Source organism: Zingiber officinale, chromosome 2B, assembly GCF_018446385.1.
Source record: "Zingiber officinale cultivar Zhangliang chromosome 2B, Zo_v1.1, whole genome shotgun sequence".
Classification (NCBI taxonomy): domain Eukaryota; kingdom Viridiplantae; phylum Streptophyta; class Magnoliopsida; order Zingiberales; family Zingiberaceae; genus Zingiber; species Zingiber officinale.
This window is the reverse complement of record NC_055989.1, coordinates 141402243-141420514: the sequence shown is the minus strand read 5'-3', so window position 1 is coordinate 141420514 and position 18272 is coordinate 141402243. Positions and strand designations below refer to the sequence as shown.

Sequence of the window (18272 nt, the reverse complement as noted above, 5' to 3'; positions counted from 1 at the left end):
CGAGAAAGAACATTGGAGAACTATTGGAAAACCTAAGTTAGGTTATCGGGTTAACCTAACTTGATTATGGTTTTTGTCAAACATCAAAAAGGGGGAGATTGTTGGTGCAACCTTAGGTCAAGGTTAACCTGGGTGACCCGACTCGAGTTGACCTGACTCGAGGTATATTTTGATGTTTGACAAGAATAGAGAAGTTGTATTTTGATGTTTGACAAGAATAGGAACTTGGGGGATTGTGGGTGCAACCTTTGGTCAAGGTTGATCTGGTTGACCCGACTTGAGTTGACCTGATTCGGGAAAAGTCCAAGTATGGAGACTTGGCACGGAAAAGTCCAAGCAGGTTGCTTGGCATGGGAAAAGTCCAAGTATGGAGACTTGGTACGGAAAAGTCCAAGCAGGGAGCTTGACACGGGAAAAGTCCAAGCAGGGAGCTTGACACGGGAAAAGTCCAAGTATGGAGACTTGGCACGGAAAAGTCCAAGCAGGGAGCTTGGCACGGGAAAAGTCCAAGCAGGGAGCTTGGCACGGGGAAAAGTCCAATTATGGAAGCTTGGCATGGGAAGTCGGAGAGGGCTCGGTAGCTCGTTCTCCGGACTAGGTCAGAGAGGGCTCGGTAGCTCGTTCTCTGGACCAGGAAAACGTTAGGGTTTAAGGCTGGGAAGCTCTAGAACCAACAGAGGCATTGGATCGGTCTGTTGACCGATCCAGTGATACTTTGGCTGTCTGGATCAGTCTGTCGACTGATCCAGTGATACCTTGGTTATCTGATCGGTCTGTGGACCGATCAGTAACCACACAGAAACTTTCTGTGAGTAATCTGATCGGTCTGGTGATCGATCAGTAAGAAGGCTGATCGGTCCACAGACCGATCAGGGATCGCAACCAACTCTCTGTGAGAGTTGGGATCGGTCTGGGGACCGATCAGCGTAGGGCCTGATCGGTCCCCTGACCGATCAGATCCACCCTGGACCAATCAGGGTGGAGCCTGATCGGTCCAGGTCTAGCCGTTGAGATACAACGGCTAGATTTCTTCTTTATCTTCTTCGCAGGTTCATATAAGAAGGCCACTACAGGGAAGCTGACTAAATTCTTGGTTGTTGCTCTTACTCCTTCTTGTTCCTTGCGATCAGAACTTTGCTGAGCTCTCCATTACTGAAGCTTCGTGTGAGCTTCCCTCGGTTGGACTCCAACTGATCAGTTGCTGCTGTTGTTGGCGTGAAGTGGTTGCTTCATCACCAGTCAACGAGAAGGCAAGCAAACTAGTGTTTTTACATTCATATTGTTCTTGGCTTCTTGCTGTATTTCTTGTACACTGATCTTGCTGTTGCAAGAGAGATTGTGGCGAGGTTTCTCGACCCAGAAGGAGTTTTTATTAGCCGGTTCTCCGGGGTCTCATCCACCGACGGATTGATAGGATTCGTCCACCTTACGGACACGCCGAGGAGTAGGAGTATCATCTCCGAACCTCGTTATATCGTCGCATTTGAGGTTTGATCTTCTCCATTTTCGTTTCTATCTTTTATTCCCGCTGCGCTAACTCAAATTGTAGGAAGAAACGAGAATTTGGGGTCGGCTATTCACACCCCCCCGTCTGTAGCCGCTATCCGCAGGTCCTAACAGACTGGAGTTAAGAGTCAAGCAAGCCAAGGTTGACCAAATACTTGTTAGTGAAGAAGTCCAAGTAGATCACGGTTGACCGGACAATTGGTGGCTTAAAGTCATCAAGGAGTTAGCAAGGGAGTCCAAGTACGTCGAGACTGACCAAACACTTGGCAATAAGTGTTACAAAAATACAATCTGTTGTCAGAAAATTTGGAGAGTTAGCTAAATTTTAAAATTAGACAAAATTTAAATTCAACTTACAATAAAGATAACCTGAGCGGATGATCTCGGGCTACTAGCAGGGGCTAATTTTTTTTATGTACAGAAGAGCAGACTGAGTCGCTGAGCGGGCAAATCAGCCGAGCACCAGGTTTGTGTTGCAGAGCGACTTAAGTAGGTCTGCAGAGCGACAGAGCAGGTCTTGATAGAGCAGTCTTAACAGACCAGGTCTTAACAGAGCAGTCTTGACAGACCAGGTCTTGACAGAGCAGCTTTGACAGACCATGTCTTGATAGAGCAGTCTTGACGGATCAGGTCTTGATAGAACAATCTTGACATACAGACCAACCGGGTAGACGAAGAGACCGACCGGGAAAACTGACCGAGGCCTGCGAGAGTCGCAATTTCTTTGAAACAGATTCACCCCCACCTCCGGCTGTGCTTCGAGGCTTACTCGGGTCATCTGTTTCCCAGGATATAACGGTTTGACCGCGATCCGTACTAAGCACTGGTGGTCACGGCGAACTGAGTGACACCCGATCACTATCACGGGCACTCTGCCGAGCATGAGTAGCACGACAGAGTAGGGGAATGAGGTGGATAGCTTTTGCTTGCTTCGCTGCGTGTGCTTTGTCTGCCTGTGATCACAACCTCCTTATATAGGAGCTTAGATCAACGACAATGTTAATGGTCGATTAATGACCATTACTAACTGAGCAGTGAAACGTCTACTTTTCACTCATTATTACTCGAACGTTTAGATTCTGCATTAATCTCAAACGTAATTCATCCGTTACAACAGTAAAAGGTTTACGTGACAAAACAATGGTTGTTCCACTTGGGTGATTCAATGCAATCCGGGCCTTGGATTTACACCCCTCCTGCGCACCCACGCGTGAGAGAGAGTCTCTCCCCATGCATTTATTCACATCCTCAATGCATGTGAATCAATATAAACCAACCATCATGCCATGAAACTCCCAATGTGGGACTAAATCTCATTCACAATGAAGTCTCTTTCCTCTTTCACATCTTCTCCATTCACTTATATCCAACAATAAGGAAAGTCGTAACATGTCATAGAAAACAAGATGGTAGACACAATAATGTGAAGTCCTAATAAGTTAAGATTGATCGGAAGTTAAGCACAAGATGAGAAGTTTTGACAGGTCAAGATTGGTTGGATATTAGATAACGATAAGGTTCCAACAGATCAATGTTGATCGGATGCTAAGTAACAAAGAAGTTCTGATAGGTCAACGTTGACTGAATGTTATGCAATGGAAAATCTTGATAGGTTAAGGTTGATTGAATACTATAGGTAAAGAAAATTCTAATAGATTAAAGTTAATTGGATAATAAGGATGAGACCCTAATAAATCATGATTAACCTGCACTACTCATAGGAGGGAGTTCTAGAACAATGTTTCAGCACCATGAATACTGAGTGCATCAGTCAAGTGTAAATAATATTTTTGCTATATTGTTATACTACACTAGCAAGTAATTGATGAATAATAATAATTGATTATTATTATAGTAAAAAAAAGTTAGGAAATCGATTAATGTTGATCAGTCAAGTTGGGTAGTTGACATAGATGAGCATATGAGAACGATCGAAGCGAAGTAAATCACTATTCACTCCTTAGGTCAATGATCCCATTAGAAGTTCTCTTATTTATTTATTTATTTATTCACTATTTTTATTGTTTTTTTTGGATATGACTTATTTAGGTTTTATTTACTTGGGCTGAATATATGTTGCTCGTTTATATATACAATTGTTGAGGTGCTAATTAAGAGGGTGTTTGACTAAATTTATTAAAAATAACTTATAAATTCATACAACTTATAAATTGTTTTAGGAGCTTATAAGTTGTTAAATCTTATTTTAAAAATAAGTTGTTAAAGTTGTTACAATCAACTTAAAGATATTGATGTGTTTGGTATTATAAGATCTTTTTATTAATAAAATTACCAAAAGGGTATAATACTATTAATAGAGGATTTTGAGATTTTTATTAATAGAGAGTTTTAGGCGAATTTTTGCACCGGGGGAGAGAAAATTGGAAAGAGACATTGACCTAGAAGATGACACAGCGTTGGAACAAAAATCGACGGAGATAAAAAGATATTAGGTTTATAAAAATTTATGGAGGATAAGATGAGGATTTATGAAATTATATAAAGATATTTTAGAGAAAAAAAATTATTAAAATAAGTTCTTTTTTAAAAAAGTAGGGTCTTTCATATTTTTTTAAAAACAGCTTATTTTGACAGCTTATAAGCTGTTCGAAAAAAATTTTACCAAATAAATTTGAAGAGCTTATAAACTCCAAAACAGTTTATAAGCTCCAAAACAATTTATAAACTGTTTTAGAGAATTTATAAGTTCAGCCAAACACCCTCTTAATTTGAAATGATAAAATTAACAGTAAACCCCCCATTAAAATATAATTTTTAAGCAAATTCATACTTATACTTTAGCCATGTAAATCAGCTTTTATTGCAACAAAAAAGTAATTATATTTTTATTTAATTATAGGTAGGCATTGGAACGAGTGAATTGTCATCTATTTCACATCAAATGTATCGTTTCTTCACATTCTATTTTTCAATCAAAAAATTATATTTTTTTCAAAATTACTTAAAAAGTAATAGAAGTCCTTTTTTTAAAAAAATAATTAAAATTATTTTAAAATATTAAATTATTTAAATTGATTATTACAATCATTATAGCAGTCATTAACTTTAATAGTTATAATATTTTTAATATTTTAAATTTTTAATGATTCTTATTAAATTTAAATAATTTTAACCTTTTTTTTTTATATAAAATGCTTTTCTTTTTAGATTAGCTGAATTAATTTATTTTTATGTTACAGTAACTAGAGATGGGTCGGCCATGGCAAGGTAAGTTAATTCATTAAAGATCCATCATTTATTTAATGTGATGGGTGGGTCGTCGTCTTGATAGATTAAAAAAATCACATTCTAATCCAACCGAAAATAAGTTACAGAGTTAGATAGGCTAACTCATCAACAAATATGAAAATATGAAAAAAAAAATCCTCTTCTATTTATTGAATTTTAGAATGGATTGAATTTGATTGTTTGTAAATAAACCTTTCTCGACAAATCTTCAATAAAATTCTTAATTTTTAATTTCACACTTATACATATTATCCAACTTAATTGGTAAAAAAATCCACAACTTTTACTTTTATATATATATATATATATATATATATATATATATATATATATATATATCAATTTTAATTTTTTTTTTCATCCTTCTGAATCTACGGGTCAATATGGGGTCAATGTGAGCCTGTCATGGATTGAGCTGTCTAGATCTGCAACTCGTGTGGGCTGAGCAATTTAAGTTCGTTTTTAAATAAATTGATATAATTTTAATATAATCCACTTAAATTATTTAAGAAAACGGGTCAATCCGATAAATCCACTCTAAATTTATCAATAAATAATGGAAATACATGAAAAAATCTGCCTGTAAACTCATTTTTACGATATATTATTATTATTATTATTATTATTATTAATTAATTAATTTTAACAATAAATTATCTTTCAAATTTTTAGGGTTAAAATATTTAATTAATAGTCTTTTCTTAACATGGACGGTGAATTATAGAAGGTGTGTGTATAACACTTATAAAAATTATAACAAAGAGAAAGAAAGATAAAGGAAAAATAAAATTTAGCGGAAACAATAGTAAATATATTTTCAAAATTTTAAAAGAATTTTTATAAAAGGTATCAATTTAATAAATATTTTTAAGTGACTTTATTTGTAAATATTGATTAATAAAAAATTAAAATTATTAATCAAATTTTAATTAGAAAAATATAAATTACTCAACTCTAATTTGATATTAAAAAAATTAAAATTATCGATGAAATCTAATTTTGACTAATAAAAAATAAAAAATTATTATTCAAATATAATTTTGATCATTAAAAAATATTATCAAATTTAAGTCAAAAATTAAAAATTACCTGCTACAGCTAGTAAAAAATTTAAAATTTTACGGGTAAAAAATAAAAAATTAATGAACAAATCTAATTTGAGTCGTAAAAATTAAAATTACCAACTAAAGTAAATTTTAGCTAAAACTTATTTTAACCAATAATTTTAAACACTCATGGATAAACTCATGTGTTTCTAAAATAAATTAATAAATATATTTTATTCAATAAATACCTTACGTCAGACACCCCTTGTGCACCTAAATTTGTTTGATTTGAATTTTTTTATGTTTAAAATTACAATTCAATCCCTAAATTCTAAGGATGCATTTAATTAGGGGTTAATTTGATAACTTTAATTATCCATCCAAGGTTATCAACGAAAATCCTATTTGATTTAGGTAATCGATGATTCCCTAGTAATGTTCTATGTCCGACACGTCAGCAAAATGTACATACAATTCGGAATCAGAAAACCTCGAAAAACTAAGATTTTTCTTGATTCCAGGATTAATGAGTTTTTTTTACCAAAAATAAGAGAAAAATAAAAAAAAGTAAAAAAAAACATAATTAAAAATTTTAAAAATAAAAAAAAATAAAAATGTTAAAAATTAAAAACTTTAAAAAAATAGGAAAAATAAAAAAATAGAAAAAACATAAAAAAATTCTAAAAATAGAAAAAGCATAAACAATAAAAAAATAGAAAAAACATAAAAAAATTAAACAAACAAGTTTTTGTTATATTACATAAGTTAAACAAAAAAATATTTAGCTATATTTTATTCTCTATAACTTTGATTATGTGATTATCTAATAATTATATAATCAAGCTTATATATGATAACTTAACCAAATATATCATAAAAGAAAAATCTGATAATAAATAATTAAGAGTTTGGAAAAACATAAAATAAAATTCAATTATATATATATATACCATTAGTCTGTGCCCTCAGCCTTCCGCTATAAAAGCTATTGTTATTACATAATTGTAATTAAATCCTAAATCTTAAAGTTTAAATTCTAAACATAAAACTGAATACTATTATATCAAAAAAAATTTATCAATTTAGTCAAAATTATTTAATTTTATCAAAATTATTTTAAATTAATTAAAATCATTTTAAAATAGTTGTAACAATTATTTAGTAGGTTATATACTTTGTAGTATTATAACAGTTAGAACAAGCTTCTATATATATAAAAATAAAATAGTGGCGTTGCCTTGAGTTGACCTTAGCAACTACCTAGTTGTAATTAAATTCTAAATTTTAAAATCGAAAAACATTATATCAAAATATTCTTTATTAACTTAGTTAAAATTATTTAAAATTTATCAAAATTATTTTAAATTAATTAAAATCATTTTAAAACAGTTATAACAGTTACTTAGTAAAAAAAATGATAATTCTAATTAGTCTCATTGATTATCTCTGGACTGACCGGTCCGATCTCATGGAAATTTTCCACCGATCACCAGGATAAATTGAGAAGCGCACGCGACGGCCAACTACTTAGTAGATTATATACGTTGTAATTATTACAGAGTAACTTCTAGACATTATAGCAATTAGAACTAATTGCTACAATAACATTAAGGCTATATTTAGTTGGGTATAATGTAATGTAACTTATAATGTAATCAAATTTGTAATACGTTTGGTTGAGTGTAATGTAATCTTGCTTGTAATATAATCAAATTTGTAATGTAATGTAATGTAATGTAATCTTGATTATATATTACTACGTTTGGTAATGTAATGTATGCAATCTTTGATTACAAGGATATTACATTCTTTTGTTTGATGTCCATTATTTTTTATAAAAAATGTAATTCGTATTATTATAAAATGACAAAAATATCCTACGACCTCTACCAATAGTCACCGCACCTCTGTCGGAACTTGCGGCAATCAACGATCGTCCCCTCCTCCGCCGGCAGCCGCCACCGGCAACAGGCGACGACGACGATCACTAGCGGCGGCGGTGGTCGCCGGTGGCGACGGCGGCCAGTGGTCCTCGACGACGGTGGCCAGTGGTCGCCGGCGGTGGCGGCTGGCGGTGACGGTGTTGGGTGGTGGTGGTCGCCGGCCAGCGATGGTCACCGGCGGCCGGTGGTCGTCGACGGCCGACGGGTGGTGGTCGCCAGCGGCCGACGGGCGGCCACCATGGTGGTCGTCGGCGGCCGGCGGGCGGTGGTCGTCAACGGTGGTCGCCGGCGGCCGACGGTGGTCGCCGACGGCCGGCTGTGGTCACCGGCAGTGGTCGTCGGCGACCGGCGGTGCGGTGGTCGTCAGCGACCGGCGGTGCTGTGGTCGTCGGTGACCGGCAGGCGGGGTCGACGGCGGTGGGCCGTGGCAGCCGACGACAGTGGATGGCGGTCGCGGTGGACTAGGGGTATATTCGGCATTTAAATTTTGGTTAAACGGTGATCTCGTAATGTAATCCGATTACATAGTATTTGCTTTGTAATCCAGATTACAAAACTTTACTACTTTTTGTAATTCAGATTACATTACATTACAAGTTTAAAATTAAACCAAACAAAATAATCAACATTGTAATGTAATCCTGATTACATTACAAAACAGATTACATCCTACCAAACATGACCATAATGTAATGTAATCTTGATTACATTATTATGTTTGGTAATGTAATGTATGTAATCTTTGATTACAAGGGTGATTACATTTTTTTGTTTGGTGTCTATTGATTTTTATAAGCAATGTAATTCGTAATATTATTAAATGACAAAAATATCCTGCGACCTCTACCGACAACCGCCGCACCTTTACCGGAGCTTGCAGCAACCAGTGGCCGCCGCCGTTAGCCTCCTCCGCCGGCCGCGGCCATCGACAAATGCTGATCGTCGTCGGTCGCCGGCAACCGGCGACAACGACAACCGTCGGCGGCGGCGGCCAGAGGTGGCTGGCAGCGGCGACCGGGGGCGTGGTGGTCGCCGACGGTCGGCGGTGGTCGCGGGCGGCGGGGGTGGGCGGCGGTGGTCGCCGGCGGCGGTCGGCTGTGGTCGCCGGCGGCGGTCGGCTGTGGTCGCCGGTGGTCGTCGACGACGGCCGGCGGTGGTCGCCGGTGGCGGGTGGCGACGAGCGACGAGTGGCAGTCGCGGGTGGCGGCGAGCGGCGGCCGCGGGTGGCGGCGAGCGGCGGCCGCGGGTGGCGGCGAGCGGCGGCCGCGGGTGGCGGCAAGCGACGGCCACGGGTGGCTGCGAGCGGCGGCCGCGGTCAACTGGGGATATATTCGACATTTAAATTTTAGTTAAATTGTCACCTCGTAATGTAATCGGATTACATAGTATTTGTTTTGTAATCCAGATTACAAAATTTCACTACCTTTTGTAATCTATATTACATTACATTACAAATTTAAAATTAAACCAAACAGAATAATCAACCTTGTAATGTAATCCTGATTACATTACAAAGTAGATTACACCCTACTAAACGTAGCTTAAAAATAAAGAACAACGTTATAACAACTATTCAATAACTTTTATATATTATAATAACAATCTAATAATTTCTATATATTATATATAATAGCTATTAGTAACTACTATAACACCGTTGCATATATATAATAGATATTTTAAAAATTAAATGTATGATGGATGATTAATTGATAGGCCTTTTTAATTTTTGCTTATTTTCCTTCCTATAAAAGGGCGCACGTTTGGAGAGCAATGAGTTCTTTACTTGTTTCATTTTTTTTTGTGACTACTCTTCCTAAAATCGATTAGCATTCATCCCCTTCCTAAATGACTATGACTACATTGATATATAGTTGATTGTTTTTTAGTATTTTATTGGTAAAAATTAAAAGGACATTTTTGAATTATAATCATAAAAAGCATTCTTTTTTTTTTTATTTATTATTAAAATGATACTCCATTCTTTCATTTTTATTTTTAAAAATAATTATACATGTTTTAATTAGCAATTATATGATTAAAATGGAGGGGCCTTGCTCATCACTGTGATCGCCTAAGAACACCATTCTTCGATTCACAGGAAGTGGAATTCCTTAGCTTTCTTCGATTCATATACTCCATTACACCACGCAAGCTTCAGTTGCAGATAGACATGGTGGGAAGCCTGACCATGGTGGAGAGTTCCGCAGCCGCGAGTGGCCTCGAGGATCCCTCGCCCCTCTCGCGCGCCGCCATGGCCCCTCCGGAAGTCCACAGGGTCGACGTGCCGCCTGAAATCTCCGCCTTCCAATGCCTGAAGCTGAGGCTGCGTGAGTTCCTCTTCCCTGACGACTCCTTCCACCAGTTCAAGAACCAGCCTTTCCTCAAGAGCCTCGCCTTGGCGCTGCAGTACGTCTTTCCGATCTTCGCCTGGGGCTCCGACTACACCCTCAGCCTCCTCAAGTCCGACGCCATCTCCGGCATCACCATTGCAAGTTTGGCAATCCCACAAGTACGGGCGGACAGTAACAGTTCTCACTTATCCTGTCTTGTGGACAATGTCTTACCTCTGGTTTCGTTTACTTTGGCAGGGAATTAGCTACGCGAAGCTTGCTGATTTGCCTCCCATCGTCGGCCTCTGTGAGTTTGAACGCTAAACTTAAATGAAAATTGAAATGGCTAGTCGTTGAACTGGAATTTTTTCTTCTGGCAGACTCTAGTTTTGTTCCGCCATTGATTTACTCTGCTCTTGGGAGCTCAAGAGACCTTGCTGTTGGCCCGGTGTCAATCGCATCGTTAGTGATGGGATCCATGCTGAGGGAGGAGGTCTCCCCTAATAAGCAGCCTGCCTTGTTTCTTCAGCTAGCCTTCACAGCTACATTCTTTGCTGGTGTCTTCCAATCTAGCTTGGGCCTTTTAAGGTAAACAAGAAATAATATATATATATATTTTGTGTTCTGTAAAATTTTGAATCTGAAATCTTGTTTCTCGCTCGCAGGTTGGGATTTATAGTGGACTTCCTATCGAAGCCGACACTGACAGGGTTCATGGGGGGAGCAGCAGTCATAGTATCACTTCAGCAGCTCAAGGGATTGCTCGGAATAGTTCACTTCACCACGAGGATGGGATTCATTCCGGTGATGCAGTCTGTTTTCCGGCACGAGGGAGAGGTAAAAATGCCCATTTTTGAAGGAAGAATCGCAAAGGTTTGTCGAAATTATGGTGCTTAATATCAATCTTTTCTAACGATATGAGCAGTGGGCATGGCAAACTGTTGTTATGGGACTCTCCTTCCTTGCTTTCCTATTGATCGCAAGACATATTGTAAGAACTCATGCTTTATAACACTTTTTTTAAGATAGATAATTCAATTTTGTTGAAGTAAGAGACTACAAATTTTAAGCTACTCTTGATCTTGAATGACTCAGAGCCTAAGGAGACAGAAGCTTTTTTGGGTATCAGCAGCAGCCCCTCTGACTTCAGTGATCCTGTCCACCATCCTTTCCTTCGTCTTCAAAGCTCCAAACCATGGCATCAAAACAGTAAGAATTTTCATCGATAGGAAGAACAGAAACAAAATGAGAGTTAGTTCCTGTTCTAATGAACTTGTTGATTTCAATCATACAGATTGGGCATTTGCAGAAGGGACTGAACCCTCCTTCAGCCAATATGTTGGACTTTGAAGGCACCTACTTGAGTCTTACAATTAAAACAGGAATAATTACTGGAATCTTGGCTCTTACAGTAATCCTACTAAACCTTTTCGATTCATTCAGTTTTGTCGATGTTCAGCGGCTAAAAGAGGAGGAGTTAATTGACAGTGAATTTACAGGAAGGAATAGCTGTGGGAAGGACATTTGCTTCTCTAAAAAATTATCAGATCGATGGTAACAAGGAAATGATAGCCATAGGAATCATGAACATAGCCGGATCTTGTGCCTCTTGCTATGTCACAACTGGTAATTAACCCAACACCTTGAAAGAAAAAAAAAAGTAACCGAAACAGAATTTGAAATAACCATAAAATCTTCCAGGTTCGTTCTCTCGGTCGGCCGTGAACTACAATGCTGGAAGCAAGACAGCAGCGTCCAACATTGTCATGGCAACTGCAGTGCTCTTCACAATGCTATTCCTCATGCCTCTCTTTTACTACACTCCCAATGTCATTTTATCCGCAATCATTATTGCCGCGGTGATTGGACTTATCGATGTCAAAGGCGCATTGCGGTTGTGGAAGTTGGACAAGTTGGATTTTCTTGCTTGCATGAGCGCGTTCTTTGGGGTTCTTCTTATATCAGTGCAGATGGGCCTAGCCATAGCTGTAAGCATTCTTTTGCAGAAATTTTGGTAACAAGCTAGGCACTTACGGTTATATCGTTCTATGCAGGTCGCAGTTTCGTTATTCAAGATTTTGATACAGGTCACTCGGCCGAACACAGTTGTCCTGGGGAATATCCCAGGAACAAACAGCTACCGGAGTGTGACACAATACCGGGAAGCTACAAGGATGCCATCGTTTCTAATTCTTGGCATCGAGTCCCCTATCTATTTCACCAATTCGATGTATGTGCAAGAAAGGTTAGTTTCATACTCGTGCCAATATAAGGACTTACCTATCTCAGTTAGCGATTCAAATCAGCAATACTCAATTACATTCGATGTCAGGATCTTGAGATGGGCTCGGGAAGAGGAAGAGAGGATCACAAAGTTAGATGAGAATCCCCTCAAATGCGTTATACTAGACATGGCCGGTGAGTTAAAGCATTGTGACTATGACGCATGCGCACAAGTTAATATACTACTTTGTTGATGATAAGCTTTGAACTTTACGCAGCTGTAACGGACATAGATACAAGTGGCGTTGAAGTACTCAAGGAGCTGAAGAAGATACTCAACGAAAGGTCACTCGAGGCAAGCGTTTCATACCGTCACTACAACTTAAAGTTTGAATCTCTAGTTTCCAACTTACTAGACATGTCTGAAAAAAATGATTTGCAGCTTGTTCTGGTTAATCCAGTTGGGCAAGTAGCACAGAAGCTATCTCAATCAGGGACTTGGGAACTCTTTGGATCCGATCGCATCTTCGTGACAATTGGGGAGGCCGTTGCTGCATCCGCGTGCAAGGTCAATGTATGATTATTTTTCTTTTTTGTCGAGTTGTCTTAAAATTTGACAAAACATAATAGAAACAAAAGGGATATGCATCAAGCAGTGACGAGATTCTGAAACATTGACTTATTCGAGCTCTTGATGCAAGAGATTTTGAGAACAATAATAGAATAGAAAAACTTATATCCGTTCTCATTTAATCTCACTGCTCATGTTCATTTATGCTTGGGAATTGATGTTTCATAAGATTTGGTTTGAGTGATCCAAAATTTGCCTCATTCATACCATCAACTTAGAAGTTCTACAAGAGAGAAATATGAGAAGAACCAGGAGCCAATGCAGTGGTTGACACTTCTCAGTTCTCACTGATCAAAACCAACCATGATCTTTTTTCTGAGGTTTACAACCCATTGACAGTACTCTGAAACAAAGAAATGAATGCTGCAAACGGTCGATTTCACAGAAGATTTAGCTGTTTACCTTGTGAATTTCAATGCTCACCCTGTGAAGCCGAAGCCATCTCATCAAGCAATGACTCCTCATGGAATGATGGACCTGTAGAGCCATCTGAAAATATCTCCATCTTTTGTTCCATCAATCTTTCTTGGTCACAGCAATAGCAGCTGCATAGAGCTTTATTGCCACTGCAATGCGAACAACATTATAATCGCAAGAAACTAATGTCAAATAAGATGTTCGAGGACTAACCAGCATGATAGTGAATCTTCCTCTGCTTTACTATCAGAATTCTTAAAGGATGATGATCTTATGAAGTGGCTCTCAAGTATACAATCTCCAAAGATATGAGTCATTTTTGGGTTAGGACCATGAGATGTAATGCAAGTGTAATCCTCCGATTGCTCGATCTCGCTCGCAAAGAGTGTACTAAGAAGTACATGAGAAGAACCAAAAGATATTGGGAGGGACCCCAAAACCCTCTCAAAGTTGGAGGTTGACTGAGCCTCTGAATTCAAGTGGGTTGTGACATTGTTAGAGGATTTAGTAGCAAGCAAAGATGAACGTCCCGTGTCGACGGAACAGGACCGCAGAAATTCAAACTCTTCGCGATGTAACTTAACCTCTTTCGATTCTATATTCAGCCCTGGAGAAACGGAATGAGGTTTGGGTGATCCAAAATGTGGCTGTGACAAGATTCCATAGTCATGGAGTAAGGATTTCTTGTGAGTGGAGACGACGTTGTTCTTCATGTGCTTCATCTGTAAACCAAACACAATGTTCCTGTTGCCAAAATGCCCTGAGGCCTTCTTCCCCCATGGCGTGTTGTCCTCATCCTCATTGCGAGAATCAAGGAGGCCAAGGCCAACCCTGCTGCTGCTGTCCCAACATTTAAGCCTGCCATTAGTGCCTGCAGGTGTGGGGGAGCCAGAGCCAGGGCTGGAGAAGGCCTTGTCAAGGGGAGATGTAGGGCTCCATACTGCACCACGGTCTGATGGCCACTTCCCGGTGAATCCCACAAGCAAGCCGGGGACACGAAGGAAGGAGCTAGAAGAGCTCTTTTTCTCCACACCATCAGAGGCTGCGTGAGACATGAGGTGCCCTTTGCTTTGCTCCTGAACTGGTCTGCTCCTCTTCCTCAGCATCCAAACTCTGGTTGTGGCAGAAGCTCAAACAGGTGAAGGGGCAAAGAACCAATAATCAAAGTCCGAAGCAACAGGAAAAACCAAGATTTTTTTTTTTTTACACGAGAAGGATTCGTACAAGATTCAGCAACCTCAAGAACAAGAATAATTCATCATATAAGATTTCAGCAATCTGCAACAAGAAAGAGATGAAGAAGTACAGAAACGCAGCAGGCGGAACTAAAGTGGTTGGGCTTTAGCTGCATGCATGGAATTCAAGGCAGCTCTGTGGCTGCTGCTGCGCTCCTTTCAATCATATTCATCAGTAGACAAGATCGATTTAACTTCGTCCATGGTGAACAGGAGGAAACAGTGGAGTGGTGCTCCAAGTGGGAGTGAACAAGGTCGGAGTTCGATCGAGATGACGTGGCCTCGCTGTGGCAGGCGGGCCCACGACAAAATCTTGTCTTGGATTTTTCTTGCTTTGTCTAGTGTACTGTTTCCATAGTTTTACGATTTCAAGGATCCATGCTCCTCCATCAAAATAGAATGATCACCAGTTGGAATAATTTAAACTAATGGACATTGTTTTAATAAATTTAATCCTTCATTTTTATGAGATGTTTGTAGTAAAAGTTAGAATATGTCATCTGACGGTCTCATACGACTGGTCCGGTCACATGGTCATACCTAAATTTAGGTAAATAAAAAATCTACAGTTGATCATTATGGGGAGAATGTTTTTCTTAACTTTATTAAAATTCGACATCTTATTTATTAGAGTAATATTTATTCCATAGTAATCAATTCAATCATGTCCGGAGACATTTGTGGAAGAGATGATGATCTTGTATTAGGACGTTGTCATGTTGATCGAATGGTTGATTCCGAGATAAGATACAATATTGTAATAAAGAAACAACACAATGCTTGTGCTTTAGCCTCTGCACCATTATTGTGTCCGTGCTCAGGTTGCATCATCATCAGCAGCTCCAACAGTAGGGGCGTGGCAGAGGCAACCAACTGATCTACTCGGGTTGATCTTGAACTTATCTCAAGCTCTTAAGCTACCTTCCTTTCTTTCCCATATTCTTTTTTGTCTCCCATCGCTGATTGCTACAGCCTTCTTCTCAACATCGTCAGCAGAACGTCGTCAGCCGTTGACTCACGGCGTAAAGTCTGGATAGACTATAACGTGGCTCGCATTGTCCAATAGGGCCTTCAATCTGCTAACTTCATCCAGCGTTCCTGTGGTTGAGTTTATCAAGTTTCCAGCAATAGGGACAGTTACAGATCACGGATTCGATTGAAAAAAAAAATCAATTCAATGTTTTATTTTATCCTTTTTTTTGCTGAATGAAATACTGGTTTTGATTTACGTACACCTAAATAAACTCATATAACAATGTTGGTAAAAATTGATTGATAAATTATAAATCATGAGGTGGGGTGCGTAGTAAAAATATGTTCCAAAGTATACTTTGTCATGAAAGAGGATCCCTTTTATATAACACCTCTAATAATCTCTACAATCATGAGATAGCAAAGAATGTCGGGAGTCAGAAGCTGTCGAGTAAGGAAATATGTATTCTGGGAGGTATATAATCACCGTCCAAGGAATTTTTCGTTACCCGTGTGTACCCTTTTTGCAAATGACGTAATTAATGAGACGGTTGAAAGAATATGTTGTCAGCTAATGAAAATGCAGAGTTACTTTCGAGGAAAATTCTATTGAATGTCCATATAATAACAGAAAAATATTATCTGATAAGTGATTGTTATTCTCTGATAGACTGTTATGATTCTTTGACAATGTGATCCCCCAAAGATATCCGATCATCCTGGCCAGATATTTAGTCAACCAGCTGTATATATAAAAGTAGAATACTGAGTATGGTAGGACGTTCGACCCTTAAAACCGCTCAGATATATATTCAAACTAATTTTTCAATTGATAATATAAGTTCAATTAATCTAACAAAAAATTCAATTCACCACTCAAGAACTAAACATATAGAAGTAAAGCACCACTTTGTAAGGGATCACGTAGCTAAGGGTGATATTGTACTTAACTATGTTGAGTCAAAATCAAACATAGCTGACATATTCACAAAGCCCTTACCTGAACTTGAGTTCAGTTCACTTAGAAGACAAATAGGGATGTGCTTAGTAGAATAGAACTTATCTTTCAAAAAAAAAAATTTGTTTTAAAATCTTAGGAAAAATATTTTTTCAAAATTCAAATTTTGTTAGTCTTTTAAAAAATCTGGTTTAGCCTAGGATTTTATCCCCTAGAAATCATGTACCCCTAGTTTCAGCCAGAGCATCTCACAAGCACACTAGGACTAACTTACTTGTGTTTGAAAATACTTAGAACGGTATGAGATGCATAGGGTACTGCCTGGACTTAAGAATGCTTCTATCAGTGCATCGACATTAGTCTGGACGTTAAATACAAAAAAAAAAACATTAATCAAGTTAAGTAATCCTGTCATAGTCAATCTAACTGGATGACTAACTTAATTTGACTAACCAAGTGAACACTGTTACCCTCTAGGTGAACAGCTAGTAGTAAATGATTAGACATGTGGCTAAGGAATTAAAATTACTCATGCTTGGACTATAGGATTCCTTGAATGTTTCTTTGTAGGAGTGGCCTTAGCTAAAATTATTTAAATCAAGGAGCTTTAAAATCAAAAAAAAATTTCTATTAAAACTCATCTATTTTTTTTTTACTTTTTAGCTAAATTACTTTTCAAAACAAAACTTTCCTTAGCTAAATATTCTTGCAAAATTTTTTCAAACTTTGGCTAAGTATTTTTCAAAAACCTTTTAAAACTTATAATAAAACTTTTTCACTTAGCTAAAAAGTGTTACAAGGAAACTTTATCTACCAAAAGCTAAGTGTTTTAATATTTTACATATTTGTTTTCCTTAAGTATTAGCTAAGAGGATTTTGTGACAAACTAAAATTTTCTAAGTCTAAATTTTTAGAAGCTAAGTTGTACTAATGTCTTTTGAGCTAAGGCCAATAGTCACTTACTGTACTTAAAGAGAGTATAAGGAAAATTTTGATATATGACAAAGGGGGAGAGTATAAGAAAATTCAAAGAAATTTAAAGAGGATCTTTTATTAAGGGAGAGTTCTTCACTTACTGTACTTAATTTATACTATCATGCTTGTATTGTTCTTTGAAAATTCTTTATAGCATTATTGTACTTAACTTTGAATTTTTGTTGTCATAATCAAAAAGGGGGAGATTATTGGTGCGGGAAGCATCCGACGATTGAACCAGAGTTTTGATAATGACAAAATGATTCAAAGTTAAGGTGTGTTGTTATCTGATATGTTGATTGAGCTTTTTAGGAAAGTCCTAAGTATACTTAGGCAAAAGTCCTAGCTGCGGTTAGACAGGTGGAAAACCCTAGGGGGTGGCAACCCTTGCTCCTAGGGGGTGGTAACCCTAGGCGAAAAGTCTTGACAGGTCGGAGTCATCGAAATCCTAAGGGGTGGTAACCCTAAGTGAAAATCCTTGTAGGACCGTTGGACCGGCTTAGAAGGGTTGGTTGAATAGCCTGTCAAAAAACAAACAACCCTTCCTCGAACGATTAAGCTAACACTTGTAAAATGAATTAAGCAGATAAATAAAAGCATAAAAGTAAATACGAGGCACCAGATGTTTACTTGGTTACAACCGATGTGGTTGTTAATCCAAGGAAGATTAAGCTCAAAAACTCCTTCAGGCGGAGAAGCCTCTTACAGCGTTTTAGGCATAGAAAACAGAAGCTTAACTACAACTAAAGCATACAAGTGTTTGGAAATAGAATGATCGTGATTG

At 37.9% G+C, this 18272-nt stretch overlaps 2 protein-coding genes across 4 annotated transcripts; one reads left to right on the top strand and one right to left on the bottom strand.

Annotated features, from left to right (window-relative positions):
• The first annotated feature begins 9813 nt into the window (after window positions 1–9813).
• Window positions 9814–13068, top strand: LOC122047478 (probable sulfate transporter 3.4). The gene is made up of 13 exons (XM_042608809.1): window positions 9814–10256; window positions 10336–10384; window positions 10458–10665; window positions 10743–10914; window positions 11003–11068; window positions 11173–11286; window positions 11372–11488; window positions 11577–11703; window positions 11779–12065; window positions 12132–12322; window positions 12410–12495; window positions 12579–12655; window positions 12743–13068. The coding sequence occupies exons 1-13, from the start codon at window positions 9918–9920 to the stop codon at window positions 12878–12880; spliced, it is 1971 nt and encodes a 656-aa protein (XP_042464743.1). The 5' UTR covers window positions 9814–9917; the 3' UTR covers window positions 12881–13068.
• A 184-nt stretch (window positions 13069–13252) lies between these two features.
• LOC122047479 (FCS-Like Zinc finger 10-like) lies at window positions 13253–14740 on the bottom strand. 3 transcript variants are annotated; one of them, XM_042608812.1, is made up of 3 exons: window positions 14655–14740; window positions 13562–14461; window positions 13253–13497 (listed from the first exon to the last, which is right to left on the bottom strand). In XM_042608812.1, exons 2-3 carry the CDS (start codon window positions 14452–14454, stop codon window positions 13344–13346), a joined length of 1047 nt encoding a protein of 348 aa, XP_042464746.1. In that variant the 5' UTR covers window positions 14455–14461; window positions 14655–14740; the 3' UTR covers window positions 13253–13343. The 3 variants fall into 3 exon arrangements, with proteins under 3 accessions (XP_042464746.1, XP_042464744.1, XP_042464745.1); XM_042608810.1 differs by having other exon boundaries at window positions 14573–14730; XM_042608811.1 differs by having other exon boundaries at window positions 14586–14729.
• Window positions 14741–18272: the final 3532 nt, after the last annotated feature.